Source organism: Scyliorhinus torazame, chromosome 6 (genome assembly GCF_047496885.1).
Source record: "Scyliorhinus torazame isolate Kashiwa2021f chromosome 6, sScyTor2.1, whole genome shotgun sequence".
Classification (NCBI taxonomy): domain Eukaryota; kingdom Metazoa; phylum Chordata; class Chondrichthyes; order Carcharhiniformes; family Scyliorhinidae; genus Scyliorhinus; species Scyliorhinus torazame.
Window position 1 is genome coordinate 104,852,773 of NC_092712.1, and position 22,961 is coordinate 104,875,733.

The following is a 22,961-nucleotide window of genomic DNA, read 5'->3' on the forward strand; positions in this document are numbered from 1 at the left end:
CCTGGGAACCCATTTTTACCAACTGCCCAACCTTCAGGACCCAACCTGGCCGATCTTCGCGACCCACGCCGGCTGACCTTCGCGACCCCCCATTTTCTCTTACCTTGTTTGCTGCTGACAAAATGGAGGAATCGCAATCGCGCCCAAAGCACGTGATGTCAATGTCCGGGGGGTGTGACCTGCTCTCTGCCTCCCTTCAGGCAGGAAGATTACATAGAATTTGTTTATAATCTTCTGCATCTCCGATTGCACAAATTCGTGGGCAACAGCCACAGCAGCAGGCTTTTTTTTTACAGGTTCGGGGGGGGGTTTATTTGATAACATTTTACAGGAAAAAAATGCAGAAACTGAAAATGTTTTCATCCTCTAGAACTTGAAGGTTCACCACATTTCACCTAAACATGACAATCAAACATGTAAAAAAATAAAAGACACTTAGAAATCAATTCATTGATAAAGCTTCCAAATACGACCTGCAGGCACTTTGTTTTGGAATGTTTAAAAATCAAGATTTAAAAAGTTGACATCTCTTGGTTGAAGTTACTGCTGCCGTGAAACCATCGTTGGGTCACTCACCATTCTTGGAGTAAGAGACTTCCACTTCATCAGCATCAAAGTTCAGAAAGCAACCAATCACATTCTCCCCGAACTTTTTGCAGCCGGCTTTTAACAATGCTGGCTGCGAACAGCCTTCAAAAAGGCTGCAACCAGATTTTTTAAAAGTGCGGCCGCACTGCGCATGCTTGCCTGCTCATCGGTGCGCATGCGCAAAACTCTGCGCATGCGCACCGATGATCGGGCACGCATGCACAGTGCGGCCGCTTTTTAAAAATATGTTCGTGGCCATTTTGAAGGCCGCTTGCAGCCGGCATTATTAAAAGCTGGCGGCTGTTGTGTGCTGATCTGTGCGATTGGGAGCACTGCGACGGATGGCTCCGCGACCCTCCCGACACCCGCCTGTGACCACCCATGGGTCGCGCCCCCGACTTTGACAATGCCTGGTGTAGAAGACCAAACACAACATGGTACCACGAGTGCTGAAGATTTAAAGATAACAATGGCAGTGACAACGTTAGACATTTGGCTGGAAAACAGATCTGGTGAACTGCAGCTTGAGGTGGCTCAATGGGCTAGAAGATGCTGAAGCTCGATGGACTGAGAGCCCCCCACCACCTTCAGATGTCTGGTAATGTAGATGAAAACTGGCAGCTGTTCAAGCAACAATTCAGACTCTGTGTTTCGGATCAAGGCCTACAGGCCCAGCCTGATGAAAGGTGAATCGTGTTGCTGCTAGCAGAGGCAGGTCCATAAGTAATTGAACTGTATAACTCGTTTGCGTGCGATAACGAGGCAGATCGCAAGAATTTGATGAAGTTGTGAGGCACTTTGATAAACATTGTTTCCCATAAAAGAATGATATGTTTGAGCAATACATGTTCGGTATGCCTACCCACAAACCTGGCAAATCATTTGACAGTTTTATCACTGACTTGAGGCTGAAGGCCCAGTCATGCAACCAGTGCCTGGATCAGCACAACCAGAGAGCATCGTAATCTCGAGTGACAAAGAACAAGTAATTGATGCTCCAGCCAGCCAAGAAGGGGTGGCACCTGTAGCCCCAGTTCCAACCTTAACTCAAGCACCAGAAACCGAGGTGCTCCAACATATCAGTGAGTCCACAGAAGTGGATGCGGTCATACCACCCAAAGATGACACGATGTCTGAAGCTCTGCAGACCTCTCAGCACATCGTAACAACCAGCACCACGTCAGAGGCTGCTATGCCTAAACGCAAAAGCAAGAGATGGAGAAAAATACATCATCGTGTTTTCAAAATAAAGAGGAGAATACTGGGAGAGATAGCTCATCCCACCATCAAACCAGAAGTGAAAACAAGACAAGTAGCAAACAGCGTCATTCCAGGAAGCGCAAAGAAAGAGACTAGTGACACAAGCGTGGCAGTCATGGACACAGGCCTTCCAAAGGCACAGAGCAAAGAGGAAAATAAGCAAGAGGCTGGCACATAAACAAGTCTTTGAAAAGGCTGGCAACAGCTCGAATGACTACAGAGATGATCCCGTGAGGGATGCACATTGATCTGTGCAAAGGAGACAGACACTGGCCAGGCATATCATGTTTATGAGACAAATATCATGATCGTATAGAGTTAAAAGATCAATGTTACTTGTAAACATATCTTAATGTTTTGTGAGGAAGGGGGATGTGATAATATTCCTGTAAGCAAATATCATAGATGGATGGTGTCACCAACCAGCAAGTGGTGGTGCAGGCATACCGTGCAGTCTCAAGTGGTCATGTGACCAGGGCTTCCCATGTAACTGGAGACACATCAGGCCATCATGAGATGGTTGTAGGAGATGGTAGTAAGACATACAGGTGAACAGTCATGCTAGGTGTAGTTCCAGAGGAGTACAAAGAAACTCCATGATAACTTGTTCTGTAACAGATTGCTATCTTACCACATGTGATTTAATAAAGATCCTGGTTTAGGCTTGAGCGTGTGGTACGCGGAACACTTAAAAACAGCTCCAGCTGCCAGGTTCTTCGTTGCGAACTCCGGCTCCAGCGATTAGAACATCTGCTGGGCCGGGCATTACTTGGAATTCGCATCAGTAGAGTGCTGACCCATTGGCATGACCTGAATTGCTCCACCAATAGCACCCCCAATGTGAATGCGAACTGCAGATAATTCAGCCCGGGAGTCAACACTTAGTCTCCCAAACAGAGAATTTTCACCTATTGCCTGGAAATCACGAGAGCATCAAAGATCCTTATCCTTTTATTTTTATTAATATTTTATTTCCCTTTCCACTACCCTTTCCATTCTGTTGTTGCCTGTGTGTGTGTATACCCATGCCTGCACCCAAACTATGAACATTGCATTCAATAATTCAATATGTGCAGTCACTGCACATCACTCTGCAACAAAAAATGTACTGTCATAAACAAGGAACTAATAAAAGACATTGAAAAAAAACACTAAATATGATTCCCACAGTGGAGACTTGCTCTATCGTGGGAATATTAAATTTACCCTTTATGGGACAATGACTCTTCTCATTATTTTTAGCATTATTTCCATTTTATAGGGTGGATATCTTTTGAGTAAAAGGTTAGGCTATAATATTGGTTTTTAGATAACATTGAATAGCCATTCACTTGATTTTTACTTTCTATTTATCATGCCATTTGAATCTCTTGCTTGATCTATTTGCTTATTATTTGCTGTAATCATCCATCATTTTATACTTTAAATGAATAGTAATAATCGTGCCAGAAAACATATTTTGAAGTTTCTATTTACAACGCAATGTAATCCAAGCTTTTTAAAATTCTTTTGTTTAGAAGGGTGTGCATACAAGACCTGTGGATTTAAATTTGGTTGTTAATTTAATAGAAGATCGATTCTCAGTAAGTAACTTCTGATAAAAAATCTAATGATTTATCTTTCATATTATTTGGTTTGCATGCAGAACTCTGAAGTATTATTAAGGCCTTATGTAAGCTCATCACCACATTTTAGTTTTTCTATCTGTTGTTGATACCTAGAATTTCATTGCTGAGGTGTTGTTTTTAATGTCCTCTGAATTTGAATCCCTCTTCTTCTGTAGAACTGAGCCTACTTAATTTGAAGTATAATGACGGATGCTATTTTTCTCTACCAAGAAATATCACTTACTAAGATTAAATTACATCTGCCAAATTTTAACCCATCCCCTGTCATATCAATACCTTTTTGTAAATATTCACACCGATCTTTGATATCACCATACAGAAGTGATGGCAGAATCAAACCCCACTATTTATTTCTAACCACTCTAAATACTGACCTCAACTGCAATTCTGTTTTCTCCTTTTGTAACCCATTTTTAATACAATTTACTTTCCTCTACCTAGTTTCATACTTCTTAATTTTCCATAAAAATCTCCCACGTGGTACCTTGCCAAAGGCGTTCTTGAAATCCACACTCTTCCCCATCTATCATGTCTGTCATCTCCTCAAGTAATTTTACAACATTGGTCAAATACAATTGTTCCTTTTGAAATGTGTACTGCTTTTTCTACTTTCCTCTTATAGGTACTTAGTAGTTTCATCTTTAATTAAAGGCTACCCCTTTTCTTATCACAGATTTTAAACCACCAGATTAGCTGTTTTTAACAAAAATGTGTACTACTCTTCAATCAGCTACTCTTCAGCAATGTTTCCTTTAAGATGTAGTTGTTGTGCATGGCCTGTTTTGATCAGTATGCAGCCTATTCAAAAAACCTTGTGAGGCCACGCACACATTGGAGTAAGGGTTTCACGATACGTAGCAGGCTACTGCATGGCTGATTATCCACGCAACTTAGTGGGAATGTTTCCTCCCAGTCATAGGAATCTCAGTGGAGCCTAAAATAGAATTTCTAGGAACTTAATATTTTTTCTCTCAAGTCCCTTAGGATCCTAAAATGTCTTCTTCATTGAGGGTAACTGAGATATCCGAATTTTCCTTTCATTCATCAAAATATTGTTGCTTTTTCCCAATCACTTCAGAATTTACCTCTGAGATTTTTCTTTTCATTAAAGGTCATAAAACACCACTGTAATTTTCAATACCACATTAATAATTCTCTTTTTACTAATATACTTGACAAATACATAATAAGAACATAAGAACTAGGAGCAGGAGTAGGCCATCTGGCCTTTCGAGGCTGCTCCGCCATTCAATGAGATCATGGCTGATCTTTTGTGGACTCAGCTCCACATTCCCGCCCGAATACCATAACCCTTTATTTTTTTATTCTTCAAAAAACTATCTATCTTTATCTTGAAAACATTCAATGAAGGAGCCTCAACTGCTTTACTGGGCAGGGAATTCCATTGATTCGCAACCCTTTGGGTGAAGACGTTCCTCCTAAATTCAGTCCTAAATCTACTTCCCCTTATTTTGAGGCTAGTTCTGCTTTCACCCACCAGTGGAAACAACCTGCCCGCATCTATCCTGTCTATTCCCTTCATTATTTTATATGTTTCTATAAGATCCCCCGCAACCTTCTAAATTCCAACGAGTACAGTCCCAGTCTACTCAACCTCTCCTCGTAATCCAACCCCCTCAACTCTGGGATTAACCTAGTGAATCTCCTCTGCACACCCTCCAGTGCCAGTACGTCCTTTCTCAGGTAAGGAGACCAAAACTGAACACAATACTCCAGGTGTGGCCTCACTAACACCGTATACAGTTGCAGCATAACCTCCCTAGTCTTAAATAAACATGAATGTTTATTTATATTAATTTTAACTTCCTACTCAATTACATCCTCAGAAATTTTCAGTGAGATTTCCTTTCGTAAAGCCTGTTGACTTGTTCCAATTGCTTCTCTAAGTGCATTGTTATGACTTTTGTAATAATAGATTCCAGCATTTACACAATGTCAGGCTAACTGGCCTGTAGTCTCCTGAGTTCTCGCTCCTTCTTTTCTTAAATAGTGATGTTACATTTGCTAGCTTCTAGTCTACTGGGACTATTCCAGAAACTCACAAATTTTCGAAAATCATAGCCAGTGTTAGATCTTCCTAAAGGCTGATAACATAGAACATAGAACATAGAAAATACAGTACCGCCGGCCCTTTGGCCCACAATGTTGTGCCAAAGTTTTGTCCTTGATTAAGAACAAATTAATCTACACCCCATCATTCCACCGTAATCCATGTACCTATCCAATAGCCACTGGAAGGTCCCTAATGTTTCCGACTCAACTACTTCCACAGGCAGTACATTCCATGGACTCTCTGGGTAAAGAACCTACCTCTGACATCCCCCTATATCTTCCACCATTCACTTTAAATTTATGTCCCCTTGTAATGGTTTGTTCTACCCGGGGAAAACGTCTCTGACTGTCTACCTATCTATTCCCCTGATCATCTTATAAACCTCTATAAAGTCTCCCCTCATCCTTCTCCATTCTAATGAGAAAAGGCCTAGCACCCTCAACCTTTCTTCGTAAGATCTACTCTCCATTCCAGGCAACATCCTGGTAAATCTCCTTTGCACCTTTTCCAAAACTTCCACATCCTTCCTAAAATGAGGCGACCAGAACTGCACACAGTACTCCAAATGTGGCCTTACCAAAGTTTTGTACAGCTGCATCATCACCTCACGGCTCTTAAATTCAATTCCTCTGCTTATGAACGCCAGCACACCATCGGCCTTCTTCACAGCTCTATCCACTTGAGTGGCAACTTTCAAAGATCTATGAACATAGACCCCAAGATCTCTCTGCTCCTCCTCATTGCCAAGAACCTGCTGTTAACCCTGTATTCCGCATTCATATTTGTCCTTCCAAAATGGACAACCTCACACTTTTCAGGGTTAAACTCCATCTGCCACTTCTCAGCCCAGCTCTGCATCCTATCTATGTCTTTTTGCAGCCGACAACAGCCTTCCTCACTATCCACAACTCCACCAATCTTCGTATCGTCTGCAAATTTACTGACCCACCCTTCAACTCCCTCATCCAAGTCATTAATGAAAATCACAAACAGCAGAGGACCCAGAACTGATCCCTGCGGTATGCCACTGGTAACTGGGCTCCAGGCTGAATATTTGCCATCCACCACCAATCTCTGACTTCTATCGGTTAGCCAGTTCGTTATCCAACTGGCCAAATTTCCCACTATCCCATGCCTCCTTACTTTCTGCATAAGCCTATCATGGGGAAACTTATCAAATGCCTTACTAAAATCCATGTACACTACATCCACTGCTTTACCTTCATCCACATGCTTGGTCACCTCCTCAAAGAATTCAATAAAAATTGTGAGGCAAGACCTACCCCTCACAAATCCGTGCTGACTATCCCTAATCAAGCAGTGTCTTTCCAGATGCTCAGAAATCCTATCCCTCAGTACACTTTCCATTGCTTTGCCTACCACCGAAGTAAGACTAACTGGCCTGTAATTCCCAGGGTTATCCTTATTCCCTTTTTTGAACAGGGGCATGACATTTGCCACTCTCCAATCCCCTGGTACCACCCCTGTTGACAGTGAGGACGAAAAGATCATTGCCAATGGCTCTGCAGTTTCATCTCTTGCTTCCCATAGAATCCTTGGATATATCCCGTCAGGCCCAGGGGACTTGTCTATCCTCAAGTTTTTCAAAATGCCCAACACATCTTCCTTCCTAACAAGTATCTCCGCGAGCTTACCAGTCTGTTTCACACTGTCCTCTCCAACAATATGGCCCCTCTCATTCGTAAATACTGAAGAAAAGTACTCGTTCAAGACCTCTCCTGTCTCTTCAGACTCAATACACAATCTCCCGCTACTGTCCTTGATCGGACCTACCCTCGCTCTAGTCATTCTCATATTTCTCACATATGTGTAAAAGGTCTTGGGGTTTTCCTTGATCCTACCCACCAAAGATTTTTCATGCCCTCTCTTAGCTCTCCTAATCCCTTTCTTCAGTTCCCTCCTGGCTATCTTGTATCCCTCCAGCGCCCTGTCTGAACCTTGTTTCCTCAGCCTTACATCAGTCTCCTTCTTCCTCTTAACAAGACATTCAACCTCTCTTGTCAACCACGGTTCCCTCACTCGACCATCTCTTCCCTGCCTGACAGGGACTTACATATCAAGGACACGTAGTATCTGTTCCTTGAACAAGTTCCACATTTCAATTGTGTCCTTCCCTGACAGCCTATGGTCCCAACTTATGCACTTCAATTCTTGTCTGACAGCATCGTATTTACCCTTCCCCCAATTGTAAACCTTGCCGTGTTACACGCACCTATCCCTCTCCATTACTGAAGTGAAAGTCACAGAATTGTGGTCACTATCTCCAAAATGCTCTCCCACTAACACATCTATCACTTGTCCTGGTTCATTACCAAGTACCAAATCCAATATGGCCTCCCCTCTGGTCGGACAATCTACATGCTGTGTTAGAAAAGCTTCCTGGACACCCTGCACAAACACCATCCCATCCAAACTATTTGATCTAAAGAGTTTCCACTCAATATTTGGGAAATTGAAGTCACCCATGACTACTACCCTGTGACTTCTGCACCTTTCCAAAATCTGTTTCCCAATCTGTTCCTCCACATCTAAACACAGGTTTGATGATTCAGGAGGGGAAATGTGATCAGAAATGGGAAAGCGGGAGGTCTCAGGGGAATTTAAGAATGACGCGGGAAAAGGGAGAAAGGAAGGAAAGAGAAATAAGTGGAAGACAGGAGATTGGCCATGGGAAATGGGACGATGGACAGTGGTTAGCATGGCTGCCTCACGGCGCTGAGGTCCCAGGTTCGGTCCCGGCTCTGGGTCGCTGTCCGTGTGGACTTTGCACATTCTTCCCGTGTTTGCGTGGGTTTCGCCCCCTCAACCGGGCAGCACGGTAGCCTTGTGGATAGCACAATTGCTTCACAGCTCCAGGGTCCCAGGTTCGATTTCAGCTTGGGTCACTGTCTGTGTGGAGTCTGCACATCCTCCCCGTGTGTGCGTGGGTTTCCTCCGGGTGCTCCGGTTTCCTCCCACAGTCCAAAGATGTGCAGGTTAGGTGGATTGGCCATGATAAATTGCCCTTAGTGTCCAAAATTGCCCTTAGTGTTGGATGGGGTTACTGGGTTATGGGGATAGGGTGGAGATGTTGACCTTGGTAGGGTGCTCTTTCCAAGAGCCGGTGCAGACTCGATGGGCTGAATGGCCTCCTTCTGCGCTGTAAATTCTATGATAATCTATGATCTCTGCTGCTATTGGGGGGCCTATAGAAAACATCCAACAAGGTGACTGCTCCTTTCCTATTTCTGACTTCAACCCATACTACTTCAGTAGGCAGATCCTCCTCGAACTGCCTTTTTGCAGCTGTTATACTATCTCTAATTAACAATGCCCCCCCCTCCCCCCCCCCCCCCGCCCCACCTCTTTTACAACCCTCCCTAATCTTATTGAAACATCTATAATCAGGAACCTCCAACAACCATTTCTGCCCCTCTTCTATCCAAGTTTCCATGATGGCCACAACATCGTAGTCCCAAGTACCGATCCATGCCTTAAGTTCACCCACCTTATTCCTGACTAAAGTAAATGTTAATAGCTGAAAGAATGACATATCAATACTTCATGTTTTAAAATGTTTACTGTAATAAATGACTAAAATCATGATTGACTAAAAGCTTTTTTATTGCAGACAACTTATACTTTAAACTACAGAGATGAACATTCTCTTTTTCTGCTTATTACACATTGCAATCCTTACACTTCCAGCTTCCAATGGGTTTCTGTATTCTCATTCCATCGAGTAATAATTTTAAGTGATCTTCACCAGGCACGTTCCTCAGTTTTTGAAGAGTTCTGTAAACACACCACCAGCAGTAAAGCCTGTTCTAATAATTCTTTACAAATAAATCTGCTAGAACAGAGTTTCCCAAGCTATTCTGGGCATGGAACCCTTTTGACCTCCCAAGGGCATTGAGGGAAACCCAAACGTTCTTGTTATGTTGAAGATATTTTGTGAAATAGGTTAGAACGTAGAAAACAAATATAAAGAAGCCTTTTCTATCTTTATGTATATTTGTTATCATCAAAATTTTATTTTATTCAACAAGTACTTAGGTCTGACCCTTCTCCTCATGATCTTCTCCTCTTGACCCTCACCCCATAGCCCTTTCCTCATGATATTCTCTTCTCATACCCCCCTTCCCATGGACCTCTCATCCCATTGCCCTCTCTCCCCAAGGCCCTATCGCATTTTCTGATTTTCAAAGCCCCTTGCCGGTGACGTAACAAAAATCCTGCCACGGAAGGTCGGGAAGCTCATTTAAATACAGTTGCATCTTATTAACGAGACCACCGACTGGGACTTTCCTGCTCATTTAATATTCATCGTTGGCAGTTTGACGTCACACCGGTGTGATTTACAGCAGCTGTATAAACGCAAGAACCAGGCAACCTCACCTCCAAAGGAGCTGTCAGAGGTGAGCACTCAGATCGCCATCACCCTCCATGGTGCCAATTGCAAGGGGGGCAATGGAGAGGACGCGGGGGCCCAGATAAGTCCAACCTGAGCTTGCAATTGGGGTGGGGGGGTGGTTCAGTCTCGGCATCTCTGAGTGTTGCTTGCAAGCCTTAGCAGCCGGTCATGGCTGTGAGCCTTGAGGTTTAGAGGGGTCTGACGGCTGGTTTACAAGCAGCATTTCCCGTGACCTCCTTGCTGGGCTTGTGACGATATCACCACTGAAGGATTGCCCTTCTAGAGTGGCAGCTGGAAAGTAAGTGGGTGGGAACAGGTGAATTGACAAGGCCAGCACAGGGGGCAACTGTGAGATCCTTGGGTGGGTTTCTGTGAGATGCCAGGCTGCATGGGCAGAATGGGGCACTCAGCCTCATGAGGGCTGAAGACCGGTGAGTAGGTTGAGTGCAGTCAGAATGAACACCCACACTGAGGATGCACTTTGAAGTCTGTGTGGAAGTTCAAGCCACTGGTTATGGAGGTCCATCAGGGATTATGTATGGGTGGCTGGCTGTTCAAGTTGGAAGATTCATTTAATCCGCAACTGATGAGATCGGGGGGGAATGAGGGTGCCCTCTAAGGATGAGGCTGACTGAAAATTGCAATCTTTACATGGCTCAGGCGTGCCTTGCCTGCCAGAAGGAGAAGCCAGTTGCCTAATCAGCTCCCTGATACTTCCTTGACAAGTCATTTGTGCCAATGTAGTCAGAATTGCAATGCATGAGTGTGCCACTGATAAGTGCCTAATTTTTAATCCTTGAAAGTTTAGCTGTATGCCGTTCTACCGAGGTTACATTTGTGGCCGGGTATCCTGGCCAGGGAGCATGCGTTGTCTACTGGCACCCTAGAGACCTAACGTGCCTGGTGGGCACCGCAGGGGTTGGGGTACTTTATTGGCCGCTTTAATTGCACTCTTATTTGATGTTTTTAAGTTTCCGTTGATCTTTGTTCGGGCAGTGCCCCTAACAGGAGCGTCCCTTTTTTGCTTTGTCCCAAAATTTGTTTCCTTTCTTCAATTTTGTTGGTGGATCTCAAAAGAGTGGCCAGACCACCTACCCTGCACATCTTTTGGGTTTTTGGGGTGAGATCCACACAGACATGGGGAAAATGTGCAAACTCCACACGAACAGTGACCCGGGACCAGGATCGAACCCGGGTCCTCGGCAGCATGAGGCAGCAGTGCTAACCACTGTGCCACCCTTTAAGTCTCATTTGTGATTCATTTTTTGTTTAAGGCCGTTTCCTTTAAGGGACTGACCCTTTAATTTGCCCCTCAGTTTATTTGAATGAATTTATTTGGTTATTTGTGTTGATTAAAATGGTTGGAAGCCTAGCCCCCAAACATTGAACTCCAATGGTTGTCCAGATTGTCTGTAACCACACAATGCGGATTATGCCGGTGTGTGCCCATATCCACATTTCCATAACAAAGAGGTAACACTGATGTGGGCCGTCAATGCAAGGCGTTATGCTGAAGGCGCTCATGAGTCACCCCATCCAGGAGATAATGGGTGGCAGCGTCACGTTCCCCGTGAAGGTAGAACCAGGTCCATTGAATGCATTCAACTGCCCTTACTCCTCACATTTCAGGGAGTAATGTCACCTGCTGAGGCTCTCAAAGGTCACAATGCTTCATTGAGGTGGAATTGAGAGAGACAACTATGGGGGAGTGGCTATTGTGTGACAGGGGAGGGAGTGAACTTCATTGGAAAGGTGATCACATGGGGGAAACTCATGGCTGGATGTCCCAGATCCTGAGAGGGTTGTGGGTTAGGGCATTATCAGAACTTCTCATCACTCACATTGATGTTCTTTTCCTTTCAGCTTTTGATTTGAGAGAATCATGGAGCCAGTTGAGCTGACATTATTTTCATTGCTATTGAGCAGCAGCAGTGACATCGATGTGCCACTGCATGAGGCCAAGACCAGTGTCCTGCAGCGGAGGGGAGGCAGGGCCCATTAATTTCTGGAAACAGAGCCACAGATAGCGGAGCCTTGGAGGATAAACTACCAGCCATGGGTATTCCACTGTCGAACCACCTACCTTCAGATGTCAGAGGTCCAGTGCCAGAGAAGACTGTGCCTGACATGGAGTATGGTGGACCACCTGTGCCAACTGATGTAAGAGTGGGACCACAGGGGCTGGAAGATCACCTATTGCCTGTTGATCTTAAAGTTACTGCTGCTCTGAACTTCTATAGCAGTAACTTGTTTCAAGGCTGCATGGGTGGCCTGTGTGGAATTTGCCAGTCTTGTATACACAGGTGTATAAGGAAGGTCACAGATGCACTATTTGCGAGGGCCCACATGTACATCAACTTGGACCAGGACCAGGTGAGCCTGGATCATGGGCTTCGACCACATAGCAAGTAAGCCTCAGGTTCAGGGTGTCATTGACTGCACTCACATGGCTCTGCGCTCCCCATGGTGGCATGGGATGGTGTTTGGGCACTGCAAGGGATACCATTCAATGTCCAGATTGTCTGTAACCACACAATGCGGATTATGCAAGTGTGTGCCCGTATCCATTATAGTTACAGCTTGGGATGCTCACAAATGCCTACTGCTGGAGCGCTGGCTTCCCCGGGGACAAAGAGTACCCATTTAGGAGGTGGCTGATAATGTCAGTGCGAAGGCCACAAACACCTGCTGAGGCTCGCTACAACGAGGCTCACGTGTCAACCTATGCACTGGTCGAGCAGGAGATCGGCCTGCTCAAGATGCGGTTCCAGTACCTAGACCAGTCGATGGGTGTCTTCCCATACAGCCCACAGAGGTTTTCATGCATCATAGTGGTCTGCTGCTCTCTGCAAAAGCTAGCATTGCAGTGGGGCGAGCAGCTGGATCAGGAGGAGATGGAAGGAGGAGCACGGCATCTCCTCGAGTGAGGAGGATGTTGATAAGAACAGCAAGGGGAAATCTGCAGAGGAGGTGGAGAAACGATCTCAGGTGCTGGCCAGGGCCCGCATGGGGTGCAGGGCTAGGGATGCCTTCATAGCCTCTCAGTTTGGGGACGGCCAGGACTATGGTGTGAAATCCTCTCCCACCGTGGGATGTGACATCCTCTCACTACTAAGGATCTGCAGGAGGTGATTGTGATAGGAGCTACATTCATGGGCAGCACGGTTGGCCTGATGCTGCAGGAGAATGATGATGACTTGCAGTGAGAACAGAGTGATGCTCCTTTAATGCTAAAAAAAAGTCTGAATTCCTGCTTGACCGAGAGCTGAATGCGACCTGCCACTGAATGGGATGATCTAAGGGCCCAGAGAGGCTGAATCACTCACCTTAGCTGCTACTGCCTCCTCTGAGGTCCATATCGTTTGTTACTCTTCCTCACCCTCCTGCTACGTCTAGGTGTATCTCCATGATCCATAGCTGAGTTTGAGACATCCTGCTGACTTCCACTCCCTGTTGCCTGAGATGACCTTGGCTGGTGTCCCCTGGGGGGGGGGGGCGTTGGATCTTGAGGGTCCAGGCCTACTTTCGGGCTGCACGGGTGTTGCAGTGTTGCACTCTTTGGTGTGAGGGCTGAAGGTGTGTCTCTTACAGCTGAGCTGGACATCCCTAGGGTGGCTTGAGTGGAAGGCCCCGAGCTGCGCTCCTGCCGATCCTCTTCGCTTCGGTGCCCAGGGACCCCTGGGTCGGAGGAGCAGCTGGAGTGAGATCCAGAATCCCCACTGTCTTCTGACGCTAACATTCGTGGATTTTCACTAGAGCCTACACCATGCAGTTGATGTCCTGCACCATGGAGTTCATGAGCTGAACCATGGAATGGACAGCCCCTGCCAAGGAGTGCATGTCCTCCAAGTGCTGGATCCGTGGGATGTTCGTTCTCCACCAGTTGTGGATTTTCAGCTGTGAGGTGCCCACATGAGAGTGTCCCAGAAGCCTACCTACTCGTTATTCCCAGCTGTGATTATCTGCACTGGTGGAGGATGCAGGTAACAGCTGTGACGCCTCCTCAATGCTTGTCTCTGAGATGTCACCCTCGGAGCTGCTTGGGTCTGTGGTCTCCAAAGGGCGCATGGATGGTCTGGGCTGGTTGACTGATTGATCTGCAAGGAACGCAAGATTGCATTAGTACATCACAGGAACAGACGTGTGGGAGAAACCTCACCTGTGGCTTGCACCATGGCTGCATGTGTTGAGGGTTCTCACTTTTATCAGGTTCTCCCAACTCACCCTGTGCACAGGTGAGGTCCTGCTCCTCTGTGGCCAGCTCAAGGGTCTCGGCTCAAAGGGCGTTAGATTTTCAATTTGGGCATGACTCCAGCAGGTTGTGCAGGCTCACGCCGGTTGTGCTCGGGTTTATCCTGCAATGGAACAAATGGGAAAGTGTAGGAGTCCTGCCAGTGAAGATTGTAATGAAATCTGGCATGCCTGTGAGGTGAGTTGGAGTGGGGCTTTGAGGAGCAAATGGGAGGACTATGGAGAGTGGAGGAGGGGGGGGTGGCTGGAAAGGCAAGTGTTGGGACCCCGTGAGGTGGCTGGGCGATAGATCACCGTGGAGGTGCAATGGGAGACATGAGGAGGCAGACCTACCCAGGCTGCACATAGAAGGTCATTCATCTTCTTTCGGCACTGTAGCCCCATCCTCTTATGGATTGAGCTGGCATTCACTGTTGTTTCCCCAGCCTCCCATACGGGGTTGGTAGCCTTGCTTGCTGGATGTCTGGCTGATTGCCAGACATGTAGAAGTGTGGTAAGGACAGCCCCTGTAAAACGCAGTGCTGTCTTCCTGGCAGCCAGCCCCTTGACTGAATTGGGTCAAGTGCAAGGAGTGCTGGGGAGGTTTAAATTGAGCACCCCATTGATTACAGAGATTAAGTTTTCCCAGGGGGAACAAATCAGAGGGAAGCCGCCATGAGCTCGGTGTGAAACATGTGGAAAAACTTTTTTTGTTAAAGAGGCTGAATATACAAGTTTTCCTGTTGTCAGCGAATGTGGGAGTCTCCCCGGTTTTCTCGGCGGGACCGACACTTTGGAAAAATATCAGAAAATTCCTTGCTGAGTCTCCCAAAGTCCTAGAAAGATGTTGTTGGTATCAGGTTGTAAACAGTTAAGCTGTAAACTGTCCATTTATTTCTAAGATGAAAAGATGTTGGAATGAAGGATAGCTAATTAGCATTTCTACCTGGATGAAAAGTAAATGTGTTTTACGTTGAAAACAGCAGAGGAAATCATCTCTGAGATCAGGGCTGGAATTCCCCAGCCATCGGGATTCTCTTTTCCTGCTGGCAGCACATCCCCGCCCACAGGTTTCTTGGTGGGGTGGAGTGGCTTAAATGGGAAATCCCATTGACGAGCAGCGGGAAGAGAAAATCTCGCCGCCAGTGAATGGCGTGCCACCAAGAAACACGCAACATGGGAATTGAATCCCGTCCCAGGTTACAGGCTTCCCTAAAAGTCAATATCGCAGACAGACAGTAGAGGTTCTATGCACCAGCAAAGAGAAGAACCTGCTTGGCCTTGTGAGCTACAGCAACCAGATGCAGGAGGGAGATGGTCTCTAGTCGAAGAGACGCAACCTACACCAAATTTGTAGATTAAATTTGTATATTCTGGCAGATGCATCTATGAAGAATCAATGGAATCATTGACTGCTGGTGATGGATTTAAGGAACTCTGTGAAAACACATTGCTCAGTTCTATATCCTTTCAAGGGAAATTAAAGTCTCCCTATAATTAAATGATTTGTTTACATTTGCATTCTTTAGTGTAACATCATTTGCCTTTTTTTAATTGATAAGCAGTGTGTTGATAGTTTCGTAAATTTTCATTTTCTTGATTAACATGCTGTACCACTGTTTGGGGAAGCTGAAAAAGTATATGAGGGAGAAGGGAATAGAGAATTATACTGCTCAAGTTAGATGAGGAAAGGTGAGAAGAGGCTCAAGTGGAATATAAATGCCAGCATTGCCTGGTTGAGCCAAATGCCCAGTTTCTGTGCTGTACATTATTAGTAATTCACTGCTTCACTTTAAAAAATATATATTTTATTACAAACATATATCAAAACAGATTACAGCAAATAAACACCCTGGGAAACATACTTCCCAACAATTAACTATACAGTCCATAAGACTTAGCTCTTTTTCACCCTCCCCCACTCCCTCCTCTCCCACTGCGGCGAAAAGCTCCTCAAACACGGTCACAAACATCCTCCACCTTTTCTCAACCCACCCTGCTGAGCCCATTAACTCATACTTTATCTTCTCTAACCGCAGGACGTCGTACAGGCCATCCAACCAAGCCGCTAACCCCCTCCCGTGGCGATGCTGACCGCCACTCCAGCAAGATTCGCCGCCGTGCAATCAGAGTGGCAAAGGCCACGACATCGGCCTTCCTCCTCTCCATGAGCTCCGGCTTCTCTGAAACCCCAAATATTGCAACCAAAGGGACCGGGTCTACCTCCTCCTCCACTACACTGGTTAAGACCGCAAACACTCCCACCAGAATTTTCCCAATTTTTTGCAACCCCAAATCAAGTGCACGTGATTCGCTGGCCCCCACCCACACCTTTCACATTCATCTGATACCCCCTGAAAGGACCCACTCATTCTCGCCCGAGTTATATGCACCTTGTGCACCACCTTAAACTGTATCAGGCTCATCCTTGCACAAGAGGAGGTTGTTTACCCTACGCAGTGTCTCACTCCATGCTCCCCAATTGATCTCCCCCCCCCAACTCCACTTCCCATTTCTCCTTGATCTTCACCACCTGCTCACCTCCCTGCTCCCCAGCCACTTGTATATATCCCCAATTCTTTCCTCCCCTTCCACATCTGGAAGCAGCAGTCGCTCCAGCAAGGTGTACCCCGGCAACCTAGGAAACCCCCTCCAGACCTTTCGCGCAAAGTCCCTTACCTGCAGATACCTGAACTCACTCCCCCTCGGCAGCTCTACCCTCTCCCTGAGCTCCTCCAGACTGTCAAACCCTTCCTCCAAATACAAATCCCTCACCTTGACCAGGCATACTTCCCTCCACCTCCTGTATACATGTCCATCCACCCCAGCTCAAACCCATGAAGTCATACAGCAGCGTTAGCACCCACATCCCTTCCACCCTAAAATGCCTCCTCAGCTGATTCCATATCTTCACCTTGGACTACACCACCAGGCGCCCTGAATACCTACTCGGAACCATTGGCAATGCTGCCGTCACCACAGCCCTCAAAATAGACCCCTTACAAGATTCATCCTAACCCACTCTACCCCTTCTCCTTCCCACCACCTTGTCCAAACTCGCTGTCCTATAATAATGAAGCAAGTTCTAAACCTATCCCTCGCTACCGTAAATGGCACCCACCCTAAATTAGTCCGCTGTCCCAGATCATTCAGCGGGAATACCTCGCTTTTCCCCACATTCAGTTTGTACCCCGAGAACCCTCCAAACCTCCCCAGCAGGCCCATAATCCTTCCCATACTCTCCAACAGATCCGAAACATACAGCAAGAGGTCATCGGCATAGAGCGACACCCAATGCTCCCTCTGTCCCCTCATAATCCCCCGCCACTCTGCCAACCCCCTGAGAGCCATTGCCAGCGGCTCTATGGCCAGTGCAAACAGCAACTGCGACAGTGGGCATCCCTGCCTCGTACCCCTGTGTAAGTCAAAGCTTCGTGAGCACATCTCATTCGTTCTTGCCCTCGCACTTGGTGCCCCATACAGCAACTGCACCCATGCCACAAATCTCAGCCCAAACCCAGAACTTCCCAAAACCTCGAACAAGCACCACCACTCCACCCAGTCAAATGCCTTTTCCACTTCCATGGGCATCACCACCTCTGGTACCCTGGCGGATTCATCACTACATTCAACACCCGTCTTATATTACTCGCGAGCTGCCTGCGCTTCATGAAGCCTGTTTGATCTTCTGCAACCACCCCCGGGACACAGTCCTCCATCCTCCCCGCCAAAAACTTAGCCAATATTTTCACATCTGTGTTCAATGGTGATATGGGTCTATATGACCCAAATTCCACCGGGTCCTTCCCTTTCTTTGGGATTAGTGTGATTACTGCCTGCATCATCATCTCCGGAAACTCCCCCTTCTCCACAGTATAAAAGTGATCCCCTACAGTGCAGACTTTGTTTGCACTGAGTGCTGAATTTGGTGATTTTTGAGTGCGATAGTGAGAGTTTGGTGACCGAGGGAGTATAAGGCTTCATTTTTATCTAAAGTTTAGTCTTTCTTTTATTTAGTTAATTAACTTAAAAGTTGCTGTTTGGTTTAGAAGAAGGTGAATTTTCAATCAGCTTTAAACAGGCTTCTACTTCTAGGCACTTGCAGCTGGAGCTTGTTAATTAGTTAATTGGATTAGGCCAGTTTTTCAGAGGCTAGATTCACAGTATAAAAGTGATCCCCGACAGTGCAGACTTTGTTTGCACTGAGTGCTGAATTTGGTGATTTTTGAGTGCGATAGTGAGAGTTTGGTGACCGAGGGAGTGCTGAATTTGGTGATTTTTGAGTGCGATAGTGAGAGTTTGGTGACCAAGGGAGTTAGGTGAGGAGGGAGTAAGGTGCTCCTTTCATTTTGTTTCCGACATTTCCGCAAAGAGTGCGAAGAGAGCCAGGAGTTTACAGGAAGTGTAGCTGACTGGGAGCAGAGTCGGAGGGCGGAGATCTAGTTAGTCCACACAGCAGCTATATTCTGTAAGGTAAGAGGGGATGGAGGCTAGGCCAGTTACATGCTCCTCCTGTAGGATGTGGGTGGTGAGGGATACCACCGGTGTCCCCACTGACTATACCTGCGGGAAGTGCACCCAACTTCAGCTCCTCAAAGACCGTGTTAGGGAACTGGAGCTGAAGCTGGATGAACTTCGGATCATCCGGAAGGCAGAGGGGGTGATTGAGAAGAGTTACAGGGAGGTAACCACACCCAAGGTACAGGACAAGAATAGCTGGGTTACAGTCAGGGGGAAAAAAACAAACAGGCAGACAGTGCAGGGATCCCTCGTGGCCGTTCCCCTTCAAAACAAGTATACCGTTTTGGATGCTGTTGGGGGGGATGACCTACTGGGGGAAGGCCCTAGCGGCCAGGTCTCTGGCACTGAGTCTGGCTCTGGGGCTCAGAAGGGAAGGGGGGAGAATAGAAAAGCAATAGTTGTAGGAGATTCAATGGTTAGGGGAATAGATAGGAGATTCTGTGGTCGCGAGCGAGACTCCCGGAAGGTATGTTGCCTCCCGGGTGCCAGGGCCAGGGATGTCTCGGATCGTGTCTTAAGGGGGAGGGGGAGCAGCCAGAAGTCGTGGTGCACATTGGTACCAACGACATAGGTAGGAAAAGGGGTGTGGAGGTAATAAACAGGTTTAGGGAGTTAGGCTGGAAGTTGAAAGCCAGGACAGACAGAGTTGTCATCTCTGGTTTGTTGCCGGTGCCACGTGATAGCGAGGCTAGGAATAGGGAGAGAGTGCAGTTGAACACGTGGCTGCAGGAATGGTGTAGGAGGGAGGGCTTCAGGTATTTGGATAATTGGAGCGCATTCTGGGGAAGGTGGGACCTGTACAAGCAGGACGGGTTGCATCTGAACCAGAGGGGCACCAATATCCTGGGAGGGAGGTTTGCTAGTACTCTTCGGGAGGGTTTAAACTAATTTGGCAGGGGAATGGGAACCGGATTTGTAGTCCAGCAACTAAGGTAGCCGATATTCAGGATGCCAAAGCTTGTAATGAGGCAGTGGGGAAGGGAACACTGACAAAGGAGAGTATTTGCAGGCACGGAGATGGGTGGAAGTGTGTATACTTCAACGCAAGAAGCATCAGGAATAAGGTGGGTGAACTTAAGGCATGGATCGGTACTTGGGACTACGATGTGGTGGCCATCACGGAAACTTGGATAGAAGAGGGGCAGAAATGGTTGTTGGAGGTCCCTGGTTATAGATGTTTCAATAAGATTAGGGAGGGTGGTAAAAGAGGTGGGGGGGTGGCATTATTAATTAGAGATAGTATAACAGCTGCAGAAAGGCAGTTTGAGGAGTATCACCCTATTGAGGTAGTATGGGTTGAAGTCAGAAATAGGAAAGGAGCAGTCACCTTGTAGGAGTTTTCTATAGGCCCCCCAATAGTAGCAGAGATGTGGAGGAACAGATTGGGAAACAGATTTTGGAAAGGTGCAGAAGTCATAGGGTAGTAGTCATGGGCGACTTTAACTTCCCAAATATTGAGTGGAAACTCTTTAGATCAAATAGTTTGGATGGGGTGGTGTTTGTGCAGTGTGTCCAGGAAGCTTTTCTAACACAGTATGTAGATTGTCCAACCAGAGGAGGGGCAATATTGGATTTAGTACTGGGTAATGAACCAGGGCAAGTGATAGATTTGTTAGTGGGGGAGCATTTTGGAGATAGTGACCACAATTCTGTGACTTTCACTTTAGTAATGGAGAGGGATAGGTATGTGCAACAGGGCAAGGTTTACAATTGGGGGAAGGGTAAATACGATGTTGTCAGACAAGAATTGAAGTGCATAAGTTGGGAACATAGGCTGGCAGGGAAGGACACAAGTGAAATGTGGAACTTGTTCAAGGAACAGGTGCTACGTGTCCTTGATATGTATGTCCCTGTCAGGCAGGGAAGAGATGGTCGAGTGAGGGAACCATGGTTGACAAGAGAGGTTGAATGTCTTGTTAAGAGGAAAAAGGTGACTTATGTAAGGCTGAGGAAACAAGGTTCAGACAGGGCATTGGAGGGATACAAGATAGCCAGGAGGGAACTGAAGAAAGGGATTAGGAGAGCTAAGAGAGGGCATGAACAATCTTTGGCGGGTAGGATCAAGGAAAACCCCAAGGCCTTTTACACATATGTGAGAAATATGAGAATGACTAGAGCGAGGGTAGGTCCGATCAAGGACGGTAGCGGGAGATTGTGTATTGAGTCTGAAGAGATAGGAGAGGTCTTGAATGAGTACTTTTCTTCTGTATTTACAAATGAGAGGGGCGATATTGTTGGAGAGGACAGTGTGAAACAGATTGGTAAGCTCGAGGAAATACTTGTTAGGAAGGAAGATGTGTTGGGCATTTTGAAAAACTTGAGGATAGACAAGTCCCCCGGGCCTGACGGGATATATCCAAGGATTCTATGGGAAGCAAGAGATGAAATTGCAGAGCCGTTGGCAATTATCTTTTCGTCCTCACTGTCAACAGGGGTGGTACCAGGGGATTGGAGAGTGGCGAATGTCGTGCCCCTGTTCAAAAAAGGAACTAGGGATAACCCTGGGAATTACAGGCCAGTTAGTCTTACTTCGGTGGTAGGCAAAGTAATGGAAAGGGTACTGAAGGATAGGATTTCTGAGCATCTGGAAAGACACTGCTTGATTAGGGATAGTCAGCACGGATTTGTGAGGGGTAGGTCTTGCCTTACAAATCTTATTGAATTCTTTGAGGAGGTGACCAAGCATGTGGATGAAGGTAAAGCAGTGGATGTAGTGTACATGGATTTTAGTAAGGCATTTGATAAAGTTCCCCATGGTAGGCTTCTGCACAAAGTAAGGAGGCATGGGATAGTGGGAAATTTGGCCAGTTGGATAACGAACTGGCTAACCGATAGAAGTCAGAGAGTGGTGGTGGATGGCAAATATTCAGCCTGGATCCCAGTTACCAGTGGTGTACCGCAGGGATCAGTTCTGGGTCCTCTGCTGTTTGTGATTTTCATTAATGACTTGGATGAGGGAGTTGAAGGGTGGGTCAGTAAATTTGCAGACGATACGAAGATTGGTGGAGTTGTGGATAGTAAGGAGGGCTGTTGTCGGCTGCAAAGAGACATAGATAGGATGCAGAGCTGGGCTGAGAAGTGGCAGATGGAGTTTAACCCTGAAAAGTGTGAGGTTGTCCATTTTGGAAGGACAAATATGAATGCGGAATACAGGGTTAACGGTAGAGTTCTTGGCAATGTGGAGGAGCAGAGAGATCTTGGGGTCTATGTTCATACATCTTTGAAAGTTGCCACTCAAGTGGATAGAGCTGTGAAGAAGGCCTATGGTGTGCTCGCGTTCATTAACAGAGGGATTGAATTTAAGAGCCGTGAGGTGATGATGCAGCTGTACAAAACTTTGGTAAGGCCACATTTGGAGTACTGTGTACAGTTCTGGTTGTCTCATTTTAGGAAGGATGTGGAAGCTCTGGAAAAGGTGCAAAGAAGATTTACCAGGATGTTGCCTGGAATGGAGAGTAGGTCTTACAAGGAAAGGTTGAGGGTGCTAGGCCTTTTCTCATTAGAGCGGAGAAGGATGAGGGGCGACTTGATAGAGGTTTATAAGATGATCAGGGGAATAGATAGAGTAGACAGTCAGAGACTTTTTCCCCGGGTGGAACACACCATTACAAGGGGACATAAATTTAAGGTGAAAGGTGGAAGATATAGGAGGGATATCAGAGGTAGGTTCTTTACCCAGAGAGTAGTGGGGGCATGGAATGCACTGCCTGTGGAAGTAGTTGAGTCGGAAACATTAGGGACCTTCAAGCAGCTGTTGGATAGGTACATGGATTACGGGAAAATGATATAGTGTAGATTTATTTGTTCTTAAGGGCAGCATGGTAGCATTGTGGATAGCACAATTGCTTCACAGATCCATGGTCCCAGGTTCGATTCCGGCTTGGGTCATTGTCTGTGCGGAGTCTGCACGTCCTCCCCGTGTCTGCGTGGGTTTCCTCCGGGTGCTCCGGTTTCCTCCCACAGTCCAAAGATGTGCGGGTTAGGTGAATTGGCCAATGATAAATTGCCCTTAATGTCCAAATTGCCCTTGGTGTTGGGTGGAGGTGTTGAGTTTGGGTAGGGTGCTCTTTCCAAGAGCTGGTGCAGACTCAAAGGGCCGAATGGCCTCCTTCTGCACTGTAAATTCAATGATAATCTATGATTAATCTAGGACAAAGGTTCGGCACAACATCGTGGGCCGAAGGGCCTGTTCTGTGCTGTATTTTCTATGTTCTATGTTCCAGTGCTTTATTAAATGTCCCCAACA

General features: G+C 46.6%; 1 protein-coding gene across 3 annotated transcripts in view; it reads left to right on the forward strand.

Moving 5' to 3' along the window:
• Positions 1-22,961, forward strand: part of LOC140424932 (cilia- and flagella-associated protein 69-like) — a 186,983-nt gene that overhangs the window by 13,359 nt on the left and 150,663 nt on the right. For all 3 annotated transcript variants that reach the window (XM_072508617.1, XM_072508615.1, XM_072508616.1), the window contains exon 2: positions 3,366-3,431. In XM_072508617.1, the coding sequence (XP_072364718.1) occupies positions 3,366-3,431 (66 nt within the window). The remainder of the gene's footprint in view (positions 1-3,365; positions 3,432-22,961) is intronic.